The 18,268-nt window shown below is 35.2% G+C and overlaps 2 protein-coding genes across 2 annotated transcripts; both read right to left on the bottom strand.

Moving 5' to 3' along the window:
- Nucleotides 1–77: 77 nt before the first annotated feature.
- Nucleotides 78–1,806, bottom strand: LOC104092195 (uncharacterized). The gene is made up of 3 exons (XM_009597727.4): nucleotides 1,476–1,806; nucleotides 968–1,151; nucleotides 78–481 (listed from the first exon to the last, which is right to left on the bottom strand). The coding sequence occupies exons 1-3, from the start codon at nucleotides 1,748–1,750 to the stop codon at nucleotides 209–211; spliced, it is 732 nt and encodes a 243-aa protein (XP_009596022.1). The 5' UTR covers nucleotides 1,751–1,806; the 3' UTR covers nucleotides 78–208.
- Nucleotides 1,807–9,718: 7,912 nt separating this feature from the next.
- LOC104092196 (pectinesterase 31) lies at nucleotides 9,719–14,544 on the bottom strand. The gene is made up of 6 exons (XM_009597728.4): nucleotides 14,200–14,544; nucleotides 12,748–12,852; nucleotides 12,589–12,666; nucleotides 12,021–12,208; nucleotides 10,597–10,770; nucleotides 9,719–10,340 (listed from the first exon to the last, which is right to left on the bottom strand). The coding sequence occupies exons 1-6, from the start codon at nucleotides 14,443–14,445 to the stop codon at nucleotides 10,178–10,180; spliced, it is 954 nt and encodes a 317-aa protein (XP_009596023.1). The 5' UTR covers nucleotides 14,446–14,544; the 3' UTR covers nucleotides 9,719–10,177.
- Between the last annotated feature and the right edge of the window lie 3,724 nt (nucleotides 14,545–18,268).

The following is an 18,268-nucleotide window of genomic DNA, read 5'->3' as shown; positions in this document are numbered from 1 at the left end:
GATGGGTACGTAGCAAATAAATAATAATTAAGAAACTAGCTAGCTAGAACGTACAAATCCTTCTCTTGATCAAGAAATTTACGTACCCAAATACTTGAATTTCTTTTGCAATTATATACAGTAATAATCACATCCTATCCAACAACTTAAATAAGTAAACAAATTAGTACATAACGACTTTGATTGTAAAAACTACACTAATAATTAATTAATCCCTACAACGACTTTGATTTTCCTCCAATATTTCATTTCCCCCACTAACATATGCAGATAAATTCAAATATTTCTCTCCCTCTTCAGCCCTAACATCTTTCCAACGTGCACGACAAAGCACACAACTAATAAATCTTTTTCTACTATTTCTTTTCCATGCCATTAAACAATTTTCATGTATAGGGTTTTTACATGTCCCACAAGCAGCAACTTGTTCTTCTTCGTTCATCTCTTCCAAACACACCGGACACGTGGTCCCATTTTCGACCTGTTGAAACATAATTAAAAAATTAAAAATGAGCATTTTCTATTAAATTTTTAAATGAGTAATTGGTTAGATAATTTACAGCTTGTTTAGATGGTTATTACCTATTGTATTGTATCGTATTGTTACTTTACATACAATGTTTGTTTTGATTGTTACTTAAATTTTAGTGTATCGTATTGTTAAATTCACGACGAAAAGTGCCACTTTATGGAACGACGGATTTGGTGTGATGATGTCGTTTACTTGCTTCTTTCTCTCATCTTGATTTTATCCTTTTCACTACTTTTTTATATAATAATTCTACTCTGTATCTTATTTTTTCTTAGTAATGTTGCAAGTTTATTCTTCATATTATTAGCATATGACATAATAAAACAACGACAAACAATATAACATGTCCAAATATTGTATTCATTAAATTATGCAATACAATACGGTACATTATAATACTTGTAACAACAATCCAAACAAGTTGTTAATGCTAACCTTTATTTGTACGGGCGAAGTCCTTTGGCGCCGTTCTTGAGAAAACAGATGATGAAACATTCCACGTGTTTTTTCGGTTGCTAATGCTTCAGTTGAAATAGGTAAGTTAAGAAGATGCTGAAGCTGACATGGCCGAAAAGTCCTTCTATAGAGACACGTGTCATCAATGGATACACCCAATACCCTAATAATTAAGCACAAATATTATAATAGGGCATTAATAATTTTAATTTCAATTTAATTCACTTATAATGTATGATGATGACCTATATAATTACCAAAAAATACACGGAGGAGGACATAAATCATTTCTTGCCAGGAATATATGATGAGTGAAACAAAATGCAAAGTGTAACTATTAAACTTAGAGAGGATTTAATTATATTTTAGGTGACTTGATAAAATATTTTATAATGTCAGTGTATAGAAAATAAACAATATTTAAATATTTCATAAAAAGAATGAGCAAAAGGATTGGAAAATTGAAGAGAGAACAAAATGCTCTCACCTAATAAGCACAAACAATATGTGTTTGCAAGGGGTGGTACGATCAGGGCAGCTGCATGAAGGGGTGGTGGAGAGAATCACGGTGTAGACATTACACGTGGCACCTAAGACGAAAAAAGTGGCGTCGCAACGGTGGAGAAGGCGGAGGTGGTGGCTGAGAGCTCGGAATATTCTATCGGCGAGGGGTTGAGTTGGCGTTAAGCGGCGGCGAGGACGGTGGTGGTGGTGGTTTGAAGAAGAAGAAGAAGGTGTGGAACTAGAGCCAATGGATTCCATATTTTTGGAAAGGATAAAGTAGTTGTAATTACGATAGTTGGTTTTGGCATATTATACTGTAAATAGAAAGAGGGGATTATATTTCTTTAGGAAAAGGGAAAAGTGTGGAGCAGATTCTTTGTAGAGTTTGAAGGGATACGTGAAGGATAATTTAAGGTTTAGCATCAATGTATACCTTTGACTTGGTCTTTTCTATAAATTAGGTTACTCCTTAAGCACGTCTTATACAAATCCCAAAAGTAAAAGAAGAATCAACTCAAATTAAAAATAGAATTAAGGGCGCCTCAATAAGTTTGGTGGCCTAAAATCAAACTTTAATAATTTTTTTAAAAAAAAATACTAATAATATATTTTTGGAAGTAGATTTTTCTAGCTTTTTCATAATACAAATTTTAATAATATTTTGCATAAACTATTTAATCTCTCTTGTAATATTATTGATCTTTAAGTAATAGAACCCAATTCAAGAAGTTGATAACTTTATATTAGAATATTATTTTTTGATGTTTCAATATACTTGTTGCAATGACAAAACCATGAGAAAAAACAAAAAATAAATTGAATTTAAAAGTGTATTACTAATTTTCTAATGATAAATGTAATCTTTTATTCATATAAAATATTTTACTTTTCTACTTTGAAATACTTAATATTTTCTAAAAACAAAAGAGTTGGGGCCTCACTAGAAGAATTGTAATGGGATGGATATGATATCTTTCCTTCTTTAACACGAGGTATTAAGTTCGAGTCATGGAAATAAAAAAAAAATCTTTCTAAGGAGCAATTCTTATTTTAATAGACTTTACATGGTACGAATTCGAATTAGTCAAAGTTCCAAATCAAATACAGAATCGAATAGAAATTAGAAAAAATATTTGGGGCCTCTAAAATTCTGGGGTCATTCACCCTTTGGCCGCCCCTAAATAGAACAAATGTATAATATATGTAATAATCGCATAGCAATTATCATTTAAATTAAAAATAACTGACCCATGTATAATAAATGTGTAATTCATAAATAATATATGTACAACCATATATAATCAGTGAATTATTTATATATACCGACTAGAAAAAAAATGAAACAGGTCAGCTATTTTGGTAAAGATTTCCAATTAAGACAATGATAAAATTTGTATCTTTTCTTGTTACCAAAGAATACAGGGGTTAATTAAGGAAGGGGAATCGCATAGGGGTGAACAATCTTTGTTACGTATAAGAATAATAGTAGAAGAAATAGGGGGCTGAAGTTTTGGGGGGAAAACATCATAAATTAAAGTTGTGGGTGTCACACCTCCTTTTTTTCGAGGAATAGGGAGTTTTTTTTTAATTTAAGTGACATTAATCGAAATGAGATTATTTATTTAATTCAGAATCGTCACTTGAAATAATTTATGGTGTCCCAAGTCACCGATTTATTTAAAATTCCAAATCGAGGAAATTGACTCTATTTTTGGTCCGCAAACACAAAAGACCGGATAAGGAATTCTGTTAGCCCGAGAGAAGGTGTGAGGCACTCCCGAATTCCATGGTTTTATCACGATCGCTTAACAATTAATACTTGGCCTAATTATCTAATTTATTACATGTTTTAAACCTATTGTGCATTTTACCTTTGATCACTTTTAATTATTTATTTAACCGCTTTTAGTATTTATGAAACTTATTTGAACAAGTCGCGATGTCACGCACTTGTTATTTTTATACATATTGCGGATCGCGTCACGTGAAACGCACTTGTGATATACAACATGTTAAGTATTATTATTAGAATTTATGGTTAAGTTACGTGAAACACACACTCGAATTGGGGTTTACGTATCGTACCCATGGCCATGATAATTTATTAATCATGCCTAAAGCAAACTAGAACGTATATGTACGTCTTTGAGGGGCCGGCACATGGATAGATATGTACGTCTTTCTTTTTCTTTTTTGCTTCCGGCAGCACTTATCTTACAATCATTACACTCTATCATGTCCCATTATTGTAACAAGCTATAATCTTGCAAGGCAATTCCTTTATCACAATATAATCTCAAAAAAATTAATCTATCTCTCGTATTAACAAACTATATATTTAAACTTCTGTAATTGTTTTTGCATTTAAATTAACAAATAAAAAAGAAGAAACCAAATCATGATCATTTAAAGCATTTCCCAACAAATATGTAGAGTATCCAAAACATAAAATGAAAATATGGCAACATTTCAAACCAGAGAGTAAATCAAAACATACAAGACCATATTAATATGGCCACGCTTTATTCAAGCTTGACATGAGCTAGTACAAGATGAAGCAAAATGAAGATCCAAATCTAAGAGTTCATAAAAAATGGACTTTAGTTAAGCAGGGAGTGATTTTAATACTCGACAGACCATGGACAAGACCTTAACCGAAGCTCCGGCAGACTCGATTGACCTCGCCGGAAATTCGAGACTTGCCGAAAAGGCAAACTTCGAACCCCGAATTTTAAAAGCCTCAATTCGACTCCATCGTGGGGTGATGCTCGGTTGTCGTGGGTGGCTGGACGTTAGAGTTTAGGTGTTTGGCTGGAGTTTCTAGCTACTTCACATTGGTTTGGGGTGTTTTGGAGCTGAAGTTTGAGGCACTTTCAATGGAGAAAAGCTATTGGTTTTCAGTTGGGGAAGAAGGCTCCTTTAACGGTGGAAAATAGTATTTTTATTGTCGGAGAAGAAAGAGGATTTCTGGCTTTTCCCTTAAGCTGATGCCCCTCTTAATGGGAAGAAGATGATGGCTTCAGTTTTTTTTCATCCCTTTGTGTGTGTGTGTGTGTGTGTGAGAGAGAGAGAGAGAGGAATTTATATAGGTGTAGGTATATAGATTAATTGACTGTCAAGAAAAAAGAGTGTGTATGGGCATGTGAGTTTTGAGGTAGAACATGTGAGTTTGTTACAAAAGATAAGAAAAAATCTTGTCACATAGAATGTTGCTTTAATTAATATTTTTTTTCCTTTTAAGAGTGTAAAATAAAAATACTAGCTAAATATTTTTAAATCAATTTTTTTTTTGTGATTTTTGATTTTCTTAAATAAAACCTACTAAATATTTTTAAATCAATTTTTTTTTTATTTTATGATTTTTGATTTTCTTAAATAAAACCTACTAAAATGAAATAAAGGTTAAAATATGTAGATGAAACTTAAAATTATTTACATACTAAAAAGTGTTGAAAAATCCAAGTATGATAAAAAAATTAGGTCCTCACAGTATGTAATTTATGTCATTTGATAGAACAAAACGGATATTCACATACATATTAATAGTGAAACATTAATTAAAGAATCCATTACTTAAATAGTCAGTCAAATTTCAAATAAAGTCATATTTCTTTCGTTTGTAATAGAAATATCACTTAATTATGTCTATAGCTATTAGAATGTCACTCAACCAAATTTCTCAAACTTTTGATTGTCAGATACTTATTTTACCCTCTAAATTATCAACTTTTATTTTATTTATTTTTACTTTTTAAATATTAATAATTTTTTCTTTTAATCTACATTATATACTTCAAGACTTTGTTGGACAAAATGGTTGGTAGGATAAGCTCTTGGACTTCAAGACTATTGTCTGGGAGATTATAGTTAATAAAGTCAATGCTATTTTCCATACAAATATATTGGTCCCAATTGTTTTTGTTGTCTAAGAAACTTGTCTATATAATTGAGTAAATCTGTAGAACCTTTCTGTGGACAGGGAATATAGATATTTCTAAAAAGGCCTTATTAGCTTGGGAAAAAAATTGCATACCTAAAGTTGCAGGTGGGATAAACCTCCTGAATATAAACCTGTGAAATAAAGCAGCATTGTGTAAATTGCTCCGGAAGTTATGTAAAAAGAAAGATATCCTTTGGGCTTTGGGTAAAGTGGATTCATATGTATTATGGAAAAGGGGAGTCAATGTGGAATAAAATACCTAAACAAGCATGTTGGAAGATACAGAAGGTATTCAAAGCCAAACTCTAAATTGAAGAAGTGGAATGACTAAAGAAGATCTCCTTTGATGTGATTCTTTGTGATAATGGTATTTGAAATTTAGATTTGTGTTTGGACATAAATTTCAGCTTGGGTTATTTTTGAAGTTTTGTGAGTGAAAATTTTAAAAAACAGCTTTTTGCAGTTTTTCAAATAAATTTTATGAATAAACGCTGATTTCGAAAAAAAGTAAAATTTTTTTGGAAAAATCTTCAACCAAATTTTATGTCCAAACAGGCTCTTAGTTTTCAACTAAGCGCACGTGCGGCACTTGACAACTTGCTCACGTTCTTGCTATGCCAAGTCAGTCTTACTACACTAAAGATCGATAAGGGAATGTTAGAACACATGAGAATTGCCAAAGGAAACTTTTGTATTAGAGAGAACTCGATTGTTTTGCTTGATGAATTACAAATGAATAGCCCCATTTATATATTAGTCTCCTAGGGGCTAGTGATTAAATAATAATAATTACACAAGTCCATTATTATTTATAAGTAAGACCCCTCTCTAGAATTCTCTACATTGCTAGAATCTTCCAAGGACTTTCCTAGCAAATCCATAGGGTTCTAGGGTCTTCCTAAGGAAACCTCTATATTTCTCTAAAACTTTCCTACAAGTTCTAGCATCTTTCCTATGTAAGCTTTCCATATGGAAAAAATATACGTCAAGTGGCACCTACGTGGCATGATGATGTGGCGGGTCATGACACTCTCCCCACCTAATTTTGTGCCGCCTTCGGCACAAAGTATCGACACGTACGTGCGCAACTCACCTTGGCATCACCGGAGATCTTTGTCCTTTAGCCATGATGCCCTATGGAGCGGTTCGCCTTCCCAAGTCACAAGGTACTAGTCACCTTTCTTCTTGCCCCGTTTGTACTTTGGATGGCTAGCAATGATGGCTTCGATCCTCCGCCCATCGGATGTCTCTCATTGCTCTTGGCCTGAATCTCCCCATGACTCAACCAAGTCTAGCAGCTTCTCAAGCATCGGGTACATGCTTCTATTCCCTATTTGGCTGCCTTCCGTTGTCACAGCTTTACTGGCAAACTTGACCCCTCTGTTCGGTGCTTCGTCTAAGTTCGATAGAGTGCCATCACTTTGTAACTTGCCATCCTCTTCAACTATGGCCGCCCAACTTTTCTTGCTACCACCACGCTCCATTTGCATGGCGCCAAGATAGGCTTTGGAATCCTCTACCTTCGACTTAGATTCCAAGAACATCCCCTCAATGCAGGCGGTTTCTCCTGTATCACCCTTATGTGCCTGAGCAAAGTTCTCAATCATCGCTGCAAACTTCCTTAACTCTGGGCATTCACTTGCCCGATGTGAACCTTTATAGAAGTAGCACCCTTCCTTAGGCACGTACTCGCTACCGTTTTTCGGCCCTTGCCGTTTCTCTTGGACCCATATCCGTTATGGTACGGCCCCTTGCTATTGCCCTTGTAATACCTCGGCTATACATTTCCCGTTGTCCTTGTCATGATCTCCCCTAACTCTTTCGGCATTGCCTTCTTTGGACTTGACAGGCTCCATCTTGAAGTCAACGAGCGACTCGGCTACCCCTATGGCCTCGTCCATGTTCGCTACTTGATGCCTTTTTAACTCTTTCTTTACCCAATTTTGCAACTCATCCATGAAGTAGAATAAGGAATCTTCCTCGGATAATGATGTGATTTGCAACATTAAGGTAGTGAACTCGCGTACATACTCCCGAATAGTGGTCGTCTGTCGGAGCTCCCTTAGCTTTCGTCTAGCCTCGTACACCACATTCATCGGGTAGAATTGCTTCTTCAACTGCTCCAACGGCTCAACCTTGTATAGCCCCTTCTCCGTGTCAGTACACTTTCGACGCCACTATAACGTGGCAACCTCGGTCAAGTACATTGAGGTGTTGCGTACCTTAACAACTTCGCCATCCTCCTTGACTACCTCAAAGTACTTGTCCATCCTCCAAAGTAAGTCTGACACCTCGTGTGCGACCCGTGCACCGCCATACTGCTTTTTCTTAGGACCTTCACATTGGTCCCTATTGCAAGTACCACGCCCTTGGTAATTCCGACCATGATTTCTTACAAAGCTTCCTTCTAGCAATCTCTTATATTCTTTCTAACATTCCTTTAGTCATAACCTTTGCTCTGATACCACGTTGTCACGTCCTTAGTCTTCAACTAAGCGCACGTGCGGCACTTGACAACTTGCTCACGTTCTTGCTATGCCAAGTCAGTCTTACTACACTAAAGATCGATAAGGGAATATTAGAACACATGAGAATTGCCAAAAGAAGCTTTTGTATTAGAGAAAACTTGATTGTTTTGCTTGATGAATTACAAATGAATAGCCCAATTTATATACTAGTCTCCTAGGGGCTTGTGATTGAATAATAATTATTACACAAATCCCTTATTATTTACAAGTAAGACCCCTCTCTAGAATTCTCCACATAGCTAGAATTTCCAAGAACTTTCCTAGCAAATCCATAGGGTTCTAGGGTCTTCCTAAGGAAACCTCTATATTTCCCTAGAACTTTCCTACAAGTTCTAGCATCTTTCCTATATAAGCTTTCCATATGGCAAAAATATACGCCAAGTGGCAAATACGTGGCATGATGGTGTGGCGGGTCATGGCAAAAATATACGCCAAGTGGCACCTACGTGGCATGATGGTGTGGTGGGTCATGGAAAAAATATACGCCAAGTGGCACCTACATGGCATGATGGTGTGGTGGGTCATGGAAAAAATATACGCCAAGTGGCACCTACATGGCATGATGGTGTGGCGGGTCATGACACAGTACACAAAAGTTGCATGGAGAAGACTCATATGTAATAATCCAGGTTCTCTCCTAAATGGCTATTCATTGTGAATTTGGTGGCACATGGCAGATTATACACAAGAGACAGATTAGCTCAGTGGGGGATGATAGTTGATCAGAGTTGTCCTCTCAGTAGGGTAGAACAGGAAGTATTGATCATTTATTTTTCAAATGTATTGTTTCTGTATATATATGGGATAAGTTACTACAATGGCAGGGGGTTCCAAGGAAGGCAATGAGCTGGACTGATGAATTGCACTGGTTTGAAAGGCACTGCAGAGGGAAGAATTCAGGTGCTACTATCTAGGGTTGTGGTGCATGAGTTACTGATGTAGTGCACAACTAGGGTTGTCCAGTTGTGTTGATTTTCTTCTTTTTTTGAGTTGTACTAACCAGTTTTGGTAATAAAATTAATTACTTACCAAAAATAATCTACATTATAGACTTACCTATAGAACAAATATATTTTATTTATAAAATAAAAATAAAAGATTAGTTTTCTAGCTTATATAATGTCAGAATAATAATATAATTGAACACACTTTTCAAGAATATATAATGCATATTATAAAAATACCTTTATTTTAAATAATTATTTTTTATATTACGTGCATGGAATATATATTTTACAACTTTTATTTTCTTTTTCAATTGTGTAAATAAATTTTTGAATTTACGTTGTTCATATCAAAATCATTATTAAGAACAAATTATTCTAATTAATATATTTTATTATTGCAACATCATATATGCTTAAATACTATTTTTATTTTTTAATTTATAAGTAAAATTTATTTATTCTATAGGTAAGTCCATATTATAATATAAAAGGAAAAAATCATAATATTAAAAAGTTTAAAAAATAAAAAGAAGATAAAAGTTAATAATTTAAAGGGTAAAATAGGTATTTGGCAATGACTAGTTTGAGAATCTAGTTGAGTATCTTATGAGTGTTATAGGCATAATTAAGTGACTTTATTATTACAAACGAAAAAAAAAGATAACTTTAGTAGGTAATTTTAAATAGTTGAGTGACCATTTGAGTAATTGGCTCTAAATTAAATTGAGGGAGTTTCATTAACTTAAAAAACTTAGGTACCACCATTTTATTCCGAACAAACGACATACATAATAACAAGAGACATAATAACTACAGGAAACACTTACCCGCACCCTAGTGTTTACATCAATTAATGAAAAACATAACACGTCCTTACACACACTGTTGTCACTAAACCATAGTTAATTAACATATTCTCACCTTAATTAATCACTTAACTATGGTAATGTATCACACGCTTTTTGGTGTAAACATTTGGTGCGGATAATTTTTTACCATCTCGACCCCATAACTGCTGTATGGGGTTCTTTCCAATGGTGAAGCTCAAAAGATGATCTTCATAGTAGAAGATATACTCTCCCAGATGCTTAACTTGGTACAATAATGAAAGCAACATAGCCACTAAAATGTAACCTCACTCTCACTTGACCTTCCACATTAATAGAATTTTATTTAAATTGCGTGGAATATCAAAATTCATATCAGATGTTGTAGGCGTCGATCTGGAGAGAAGAGATATCTAACAAAGTACAGGCGAGACACCTGAGCTTCACGCGGAATATGGTATGCGCAATGCCATCCTCTGACAAAGCCAAGGCCTTTGTTGATCTGGATCGATGAAACCATGCATGAGAAATTGTTCTGCTTCATCATCCATTAGTTCTCTGGCCCAAGTCACACGTTTTGACGGGCAACTACCCGGTCCAAAACACCTGCAACAGTTTCAACAACAAGCTAAACTACCTTAGAGATGATACTTAATGATAGGATACCGATAAGGGTTCATTAGCTTCTTTTATGAATCGACTTGCACACGTCTCATCAAGATTTTAGGGAGGAGTTTACGCCAGAAATAGATCATTCCTACCTCAATCTCTACTATGCAGTATATCACTAAAATGTTATGTGAAATAGTAGTAAATATGATTGTTTGAAGCTTGTGTAAATTGAGGATTTCAGAAGACTAACCGGTACTCATAGAAGCAAGCAGTTCTCTCATTTTCTGTCTTGCTCCAGTTATTCCAACCGTCATGTTTAATACAGTGATCCATATGACAATAGGCATAAACCACCCTCCCGAAAGGCCCCCATGGGCGTCCAAGATGTGCATATGAAGAGCCTCCATTACCGGTGATCACACATCTGCATAATCCCAGGAAAAATGTTTTGAAAAAATAAGGACGAAAATTAGCATGAAAAATGGAAAAAAGTTATTGCAAAATAAAGTCTCTAGAAAATAATCTGACATTGAAAATCTTTAGTGAATCAAACCGAAGAGCGAGGTACAATCTTAATGCCGAGCGGCTGAGATAAGCTCAATATCAAGCCTATCAACCAAGATGATCTATCTAGATACAGCTATGGGCTTACTATAGATTTATCAAAAGTACTCCACAAGTTGGAATTCCCAATTAATTCTGGTCGTTGAATAAGTGAAAGTTTGACAAGATTGAGGATTTGGCATCACAGTAAGCAGATTTAAGCTTTTAGCTGGAAATTTTCCAACAATAGTTTCCTTTGAATGAACGACGAGAGATCTTAAAGATAATGATGAAGTATAGCCTTTCTATAAGACCCCATGCCTATAGCTAAGATCATCTAACCGAAACATTGTGGAAAAGGCTAAACAACTCTTAAACAATAAATCAACATATTGAATAAAAGATCTTTTGACCGAGAGCGCAAAACAGAAGAGCACTCCAAGTCAGAAATCATCAAGACACAAAGCTCCTTTGACAACTCAAAACTAGAAATTTTCCTCAGTGGATTGAAAGAAAAATAGACTATCGTCTAGTTCAAGAAATGACACTATAGTGATAGACTGTCATTCCATCTTAGCTTCTGGCTTCTACAAAATGACAGTGCTTTTTCTCTGGTCTTCTTTTCCTTCTGCTCAACTCATAATACGTGTCAACCCTTCAAGTTCCGGAAAACATCACAGAAAGACTCCCTTTTGTAATATTGAAGTATGACTTCTTTGGAAGTTATGCTTTCAACATTCTTTATTAAAAAAAAAAGTTATGCTTACAACACCTAAACATTCCAGATTGGTGGAAACTCAGTGATGTAACAACATCGGATATCAAAGAAAGGGCAATGTACCCGAGAATTAGGAAAGAAAGCCAATATCCCATAGATTGGGAAATTCAATCGCCCACAACTGGATTAATGTCAGGCAGTCAAAGTTTCTTAACAGTGCTGAGGGTTTTAGATGTCAAGCGATTTCTTATAGCCTATTGGTATAAAGGTAACATTGGATCTGCACCAAATTTACCTAAAGAGCAAACAGAATGAGTGACAAACATAAGAACCAGCATGAAGACAAAATGAAGTGCTTCAAACTCTAAATAACCAGAGCTCTGAAATAATAACCAATCTAACTACTCACAAACCTCAGAAACACATAGCCAGTCGTCTCTTGAGAAGATTTCCTGCTTTGTGCAGTAACGAATCCGGCCGATTTGCAGTGTATGTGACAATGCTCTAAAAGAGCAGTGCTATTACCAAAAATAAAATCTACGCTTCCTTCAATATAGCAATCTTTCAAATATTGCTTCCCGTAATGCAAATACAATGTATCCTGTAGACATAAATCAAATAATTTTCTTTAGAAAAATGTAAAAACTCTCAAAGTCGTCAATCACAGACGCTACTGAAAAATGAGTTTGTTAAGCAACAATATTCCATGTAACCAAGAAGTAAATGTGATATACACATCCAGAAGGGGGACAAATTGGCTGGGAATTAATTAAGGCAGCTGTACATATTTGGGCATGGCAGGAAAATGAAAGGATTTTATAAATGATCCTAAAACAGATGAAATCACTCTTGGGGAAATCAGAGCACATATAAGCTACAAAATTTCTTCTTTGACATGGGGTCATCGACACTTGCAGGAACTGGGAACTGACTATTAAATTGGATTTTCCAGAAGGTGCATAAGTAATGTAGTATACACACCTGCCAACCAAGAAATCTGCAATTATAAAAGGCACAACGATCCGCTGTAACTCTGATTGCCACTGCCTGTCCTGATCCCTGTTGGAAAAGAACAAAAAGAAATTAAGCATAATAAACTGAGCTACATGGAGCATTTGTAAAGAGCAAAAAGGACATTACCTGAGGAGCAGAGTTTTCAAAGGTGATGTTCTCAGCAATAAAATCCTCTCCTTCCACTATTGTACTTCCACACCCAAATGTCCCGGTACCAATTAGCCTTGCAGCCTACGTGTCAATCGAACTGAAAATTAATAACTGAATAGCGCAATAGTAAGCATATGAAGGAGAAATGAATATCGAAGTAAATGCGAATGTTTCATCTAATATCTTAAGCTGCTAAAGATCAAAACTTTTATTTACTTATGTCTTACCACGTCTATCACCTGTTTAACAAATATAGGTCCAATGCTTCTGTTTCATCTAAAGCTGGATGCAGACATTTATTTGCTTATTTATGTCTTTAACACATCCATCATGTGTTTAACATGCCTGATCGAGTTATGCCGTTACATTTAATCCCGTTTGGCCGTACAATATTTCCTTATTTGCAAAAACTACTGAAGATCATTTGCAAATAATATCAACATCTGAACTTCAGTGAAATATTGAAAAATTCTTATTTAAAGAGTATCTCAAGTGAAATAATGATTTTTACCCACAAAACATCAAAGACATTTTCTCTCTGAAATTCATGTGCAAACACAACTTCAACATTCAAATATTGTTGTTCAACTTCAATTGCAGATACTCCTTTTTTTTACTTCAACCAAATATTGTCCAAACACCGACTAAAACCATTAAAGATAGATATCTCTTTTCACTTACTTTAACACATCTCAAGTTAAATTCTTTTGTTCAACTAAAAGTTGAAAGCGTTATGATAGGACACTTTTAATAACTTCATTAAGTATTTTAAAATGTCTGTATATGCTATCAAAATCGATAATTTTTTGTTTACTTAATTATGTAGTCAATACATCGATCACATGTATTCCACCAAAATGCGAAGAAAAAAAAGGGATAATAGCACTTCTGGTTCCCCCGTTATTGGTAATATATGATTTTGATCCTTGTGATATCTAACTTAGCACATTGAACCTTCATAAAATTACTGAATTATCAACTGTGACACTACTTAATTACCAATGTGTCATATTTAAGTTTGCATTACTACTCAGTATCTGAGATTATAGTTCTAAATTGTTAATTGAAAGTTAAATATGCTAAGTCAGATATCACAAGGACCAAAATATAATTTACCAATAACTGAGTGACTAAATATGCTATGGTACCCCCACCCCACACACCCCACCCACAGAAAAAAAAACCTTTTTTAATGACCTTGAGACTCAAACCCACATACTAAAGTTGTGAATCTTATTCTATAAAAATTTAAAACAGAAAAAAGAGTTTAACAGTGAAATGTAATCCCTAAGATAAGCATTGGTAATAACTCAATAAAAATAATCATTAACATGTTATAACAGTTAACAATACACTAAAACTCAAAAAAATCTTTATTATGTCAGTGTATATAACTTAAATCCAAAAAAAAAAAAATTGAAGATATACCTGATGATGATCAATTTTAGTGGCGGTATTATCCCAAGTGAGGACAGTGTCTTCGGGATTGAACCCAGCAAGCGTGATGAAATTCTTCGTTTTGGGAACGTAAATTGGCTGCTTGTAAATACCAGGAGCTACGCGAATCACAGTGCGACACTTGTTGCTTAACGGTACGGCGTCTATTGCTTCTTGCACTGTGCAGTAATCGCCGGTTCCGTCCTGAGATACTGTAACGGAGACCCTCGATGACATTTTCTAGAGACTTGACGGTGGAAGAGGGCGGTGGTGGCGGCGGTGGTGATTTGGGATCAGGTTGCGGAGGAAGAAAGCAGAGAGGGAAATATATAGGAAGAACAAAATGATAAACGATTCCTGCTTATTAAGTCGCATTTGGTCGTTACGATTTGTAAGTCAATGACGTTTACTCTTTAGAAGTCGCATTTGGGCATTTGATTTATAAGTCAGCATTTTTGGATTGCGATGTATAAGTCACAGTTGAGTATAGCAAAATCACATTTGCATATTGCTTGCGATAACAATAAATAATAAAGACTAGAAAATTGTGTAATAAATGTAGTATTTGATTTCAATAAATATTGTGTGTTACAATCTCTATGGTATTCTTATGATTCTTTAAGAATGTAAAGTATCTTAGTGAGCCTAATTTTGATTTTGATTCAACTGCTTGTAAAGCTTGGTCTTGAATCTCTTTCTTGAACTTGAATTTGGATTTGATCACGAACAAGTAATTTGATCTCGAACGCCTTGGTATTTGATTTGGCTTCGTTTTTCATCTTGAACTTGATTGTAGCTTGAGTGCTTGAACCTGTAGCTTGTAGAGAAATCTGCAACCTTTGATTCACGAGCTCTTTGCTTGCTTCTTGTTCTTAATTCTAGTGTCTTCTAGCTTTATGGGGACTTCTATTTATAGTTGTAGGGAGTGGTGTGGCTCTGCGATTTGATTGATCCGTTTGAACTGACCTATACCATCTAAACACTTGGACAACTCTACTTGTTGTTGATTTGACTTGGTATGCTACCCTTTCTTGACTCATGACATGATTTCATTGGCTCACTTATTTGACTTGGATTGCCACGTCATTTGACCCCGTGACATGATTTTATTAACTCGTTCCTTTGACCTGGATCGTCACATCACTTGATACGTGGCATGAGCCTGGACTTTAAGATGGGCTAATATCTATTTGGACCTTGGGCTAATGAAGCAGGCTTATTATTTAATTTGTAGTCCAATTAAATGGACTAGCCCAATACATATATATTGGATTTAAATAATTAGTCAAATTTACTAGCCACGATATTTATTTGGACTAATGTCTTGAATTTAATATGGTCCAAATTATTTTACGAATTTAAATCCGATAAAATTTAAATTCTTACAAATGCATCCTACTTCAAGACGTGTTGCAACTGGCTTTCGAAGATCAGTCTTGAAGTACCAATGACGTTCACTCATTTAAAAGAAGGGAAAATGCCTAAATATGCCATTGTACTTAACGAAATGGCTTATCCATGCCACTCGTGAATAATTGGGCCTAATGGTGCCATGGACGTTACACTACTAGCCTATCTATGCCATTGTTCATTAACGGACAACTCATGGTATTAAAAAATAGAAATCTAGTTTTTTAACACCAGGTTTGATACGTGTCAACTACCCAAATCACTACATAACTCTACCTCACTTCCCACTCTAACCCCAGTTACCCCAACTAATCCAACCCCATTTATTCCCCAAAATCCCAAACACTACTTCATATCAGCCAACTAAATTCTCTCCACCAAAATCCCCAACTAGTAACATTAGGGTTTCCAAATCAATTTTAACGGGTCAAGGAAAATTTTCCGTTTATCTTCCTTACTTTTCCACTGTGGGTATGCAAAATATGTCTTGAGGGGTCGAGTGGCTCAATTGGGTCAAAGAGAAGGTGTGGTCGTGGACTTGTAGCGAATAATTTTACGGTGACGACTCCCATGAATGTTGGTAGACGTTTTTTCAAGTGTCTAATGCCCGAAGTAAGTTTATTTTTCATTATTTATTCATAAGTTTTCTATGACTTTTCAAGATTTAGGGTTTTATTTGAATAGAATTGTGGGTAATTTTATTGTGTTAATTTTTTTCGGGCAGAAACAAGGTTGTGGTTATTGGGAATGGCAGGATAAAGAATTTCTCCCTAGAGTTGTAATTGTCATCAGCAGTAAGAAAATTGGATGCTCTTGAACTTGAAAAGAATAGGTTGTTGATAAATGGTGAAAAGTACATGTTTTGAGTGTGTTTGTGTGTTATTTTCGTATGAGAATTGCGGGAGTTCACATCGTTTTTGAAGTGAAAATATGCTCATTATGTGTTTCTTATGTGTAGGAATAAACTTGCACAGAAAAGGATCAAATGGGAGAAAAATTGATGAAAAAAGAGATGAAGAGAAAAGTCCAAGATAACGAAGCGAGGTTCGCTTCGCCAGACCAGGATCGGAAAAGAAAAAATCAGGAAAGTCTCAGACAACGAAGCGAGGTTCACTTCGCCAGACTGAGACCGGAGCAGAAAAATTTAACTTTTTAAATCCGAATTAGGAGAAGAAAAATCCAGCCCAACTCAACCCTAAACCATACAAATATGAGAGTTAGCCACTTTTAGAAAGGATATAAGACTTGGGAGAGGCATGAACACGCCTGGAGCAAGAAGAACGGTTCAACTTTCGTCTTTCTTCCTAACTTTCCATTGTTATGAATTCTAATCTTGTATTTGTGCAAACAATTATGATTAGCTAAATTCCCATCTAAGGTTTGATGGAAACTCTTGAATGATGACTTTTCCACTGCATTTAATATGAATTTTCCATTTACTTTTCTTTATTTGTTCAACTATATGATTATTGTGGTTGATTGAAGGACTCTCAATTGACTGTGCTTATTTAGTGTGTATTGCTTGGAAAAGGAAACACTTTTAGGTAGTTGTTTACCAACATCACTCCTAACATATATGAGGAATCAATACATAGGGTTTAAAGGTGGGATTAGGAATAAAGAAACCTTGGTGCGGTCTTAGTGAGCGGTAAACTAGTGTCAGCTAGCGTACTTCGGAAGAATACGTCTAGTAAATTATTGTATTTGATCAAAAGATAATTACGACACCTAAAGTACTCACGATCGGTAGAGAATATCTAGGAGAATTTATAGGAGACATGGCGGGAGGATTCCGACAAGAGGGGAAATTATAACCCTAGACCTTTCCAATCTTGTCTACAACATTTGCCTTGTTAGTATTAAAATTATAGCTTTTTAATTACCTTTCATATAGTTAGTAAATACTCAAACTATTTTTTAATATTTCTAAAGGTTGATTACTTGAATTTTTGCGAAACTAGTGGTTGTGATTAGTAGGTTAATTCCCTGTTGTATTCGACTCCGAACTTGTAAACTGAATTATATTTGTAATGACCACTAGACCTCTTAGGAGGCATAGTTGGGCGTGACCAAATTTTGGCTTCGTTGCCGGGGAATTAACAGTGTTATTAATTACGTCTAGAAGAATCGCTAAAATTCATAGTGTAGCCAGCTTTCTCGACTTAAAATTCATATATTGAAACTATAATGTTTGTAGTCTTGTGTGTTATAGGTGCATGCCTAGAAACTCCTCAAGAACTGGTGAATCATACGAAGCATTACCGGACCCTGAGAAAGCTTTGAAGGTACTAAATCGAGCAAACAAGAAAGACAAACGACAGCAGAACTCAATAGAACAAATCAAACTAGACATGGGAGACGCCAATGGAAATCAAAACAATAGAAACACTACAAATTAACCGAACAATCAGGGTGTGACACCTCTTGAGCGAGAAGCAGCCTTGTATGATTGGGCTCAACCCACTGTTGAAAATCTGGCAATCGCAATTGCAGTCCCTCAGATACAAGCAGAGCCACTTCAAATCACAAATAACAGGCTACATCTATTGCAGAACAAGGGACTGTTCTCGAGGCCTTACATTGAAGATCCCCAGTAGCATCTGAAAAAATTTCTAGTGATTTGTGTCACGCAAAGGCAACCAAACGTGAC

Source organism: Nicotiana tomentosiformis, chromosome 1 (assembly GCF_000390325.3).
Source record: "Nicotiana tomentosiformis chromosome 1, ASM39032v3, whole genome shotgun sequence".
NCBI lineage: Eukaryota > Viridiplantae > Streptophyta > Magnoliopsida > Solanales > Solanaceae > Nicotiana > Nicotiana tomentosiformis.
Note: the sequence above shows the minus strand (reverse complement) of the source record. Positions and strands in the feature narration are given on the sequence as shown.

What these genes read in the sequence shown, in the direction of transcription:
- LOC104092195 (XM_009597727.4), bottom strand. Translation starts at nt 1,750, where the DNA reads ATGGAATCCATTGGCTCTAGTTCCACACCTTCTTCTTCTTCTTCAAAC. An exon ending in ATATTGTTTGTGCTTATTAG is followed by an intron (nt 1,152 to 1,475) that starts GTGAGAGCATTT and finishes CTTAATTATTAG; the next exon opens with GGTATTGGGTGTATCCATTG. An exon ending in CTTCGCCCGTACAAATAAAG is followed by an intron (nt 482 to 967) that starts GTTAGCATTAAC and finishes ATGTTTCAACAG; the next exon opens with GTCGAAAATGGGACCACGTG.
- LOC104092196 (XM_009597728.4), bottom strand. Translation starts at nt 14,445, where the DNA reads ATGTCATCGAGGGTCTCCGTTACAGTATCTCAGGACGGAACCGGCGAT. An exon ending in ACTGGCTATGTGTTTCTGAG is followed by an intron (nt 10,771 to 12,020) that starts GTTTGTGAGTAG and finishes GGGATTATGCAG; the next exon opens with ATGTGTGATCACCGGTAATG. An exon ending in GCTTGCTTCTATGAGTACCG is followed by an intron (nt 10,341 to 10,596) that starts GTTAGTCTTCTG and finishes AAACTGTTGCAG; the next exon opens with GTGTTTTGGACCGGGTAGTT.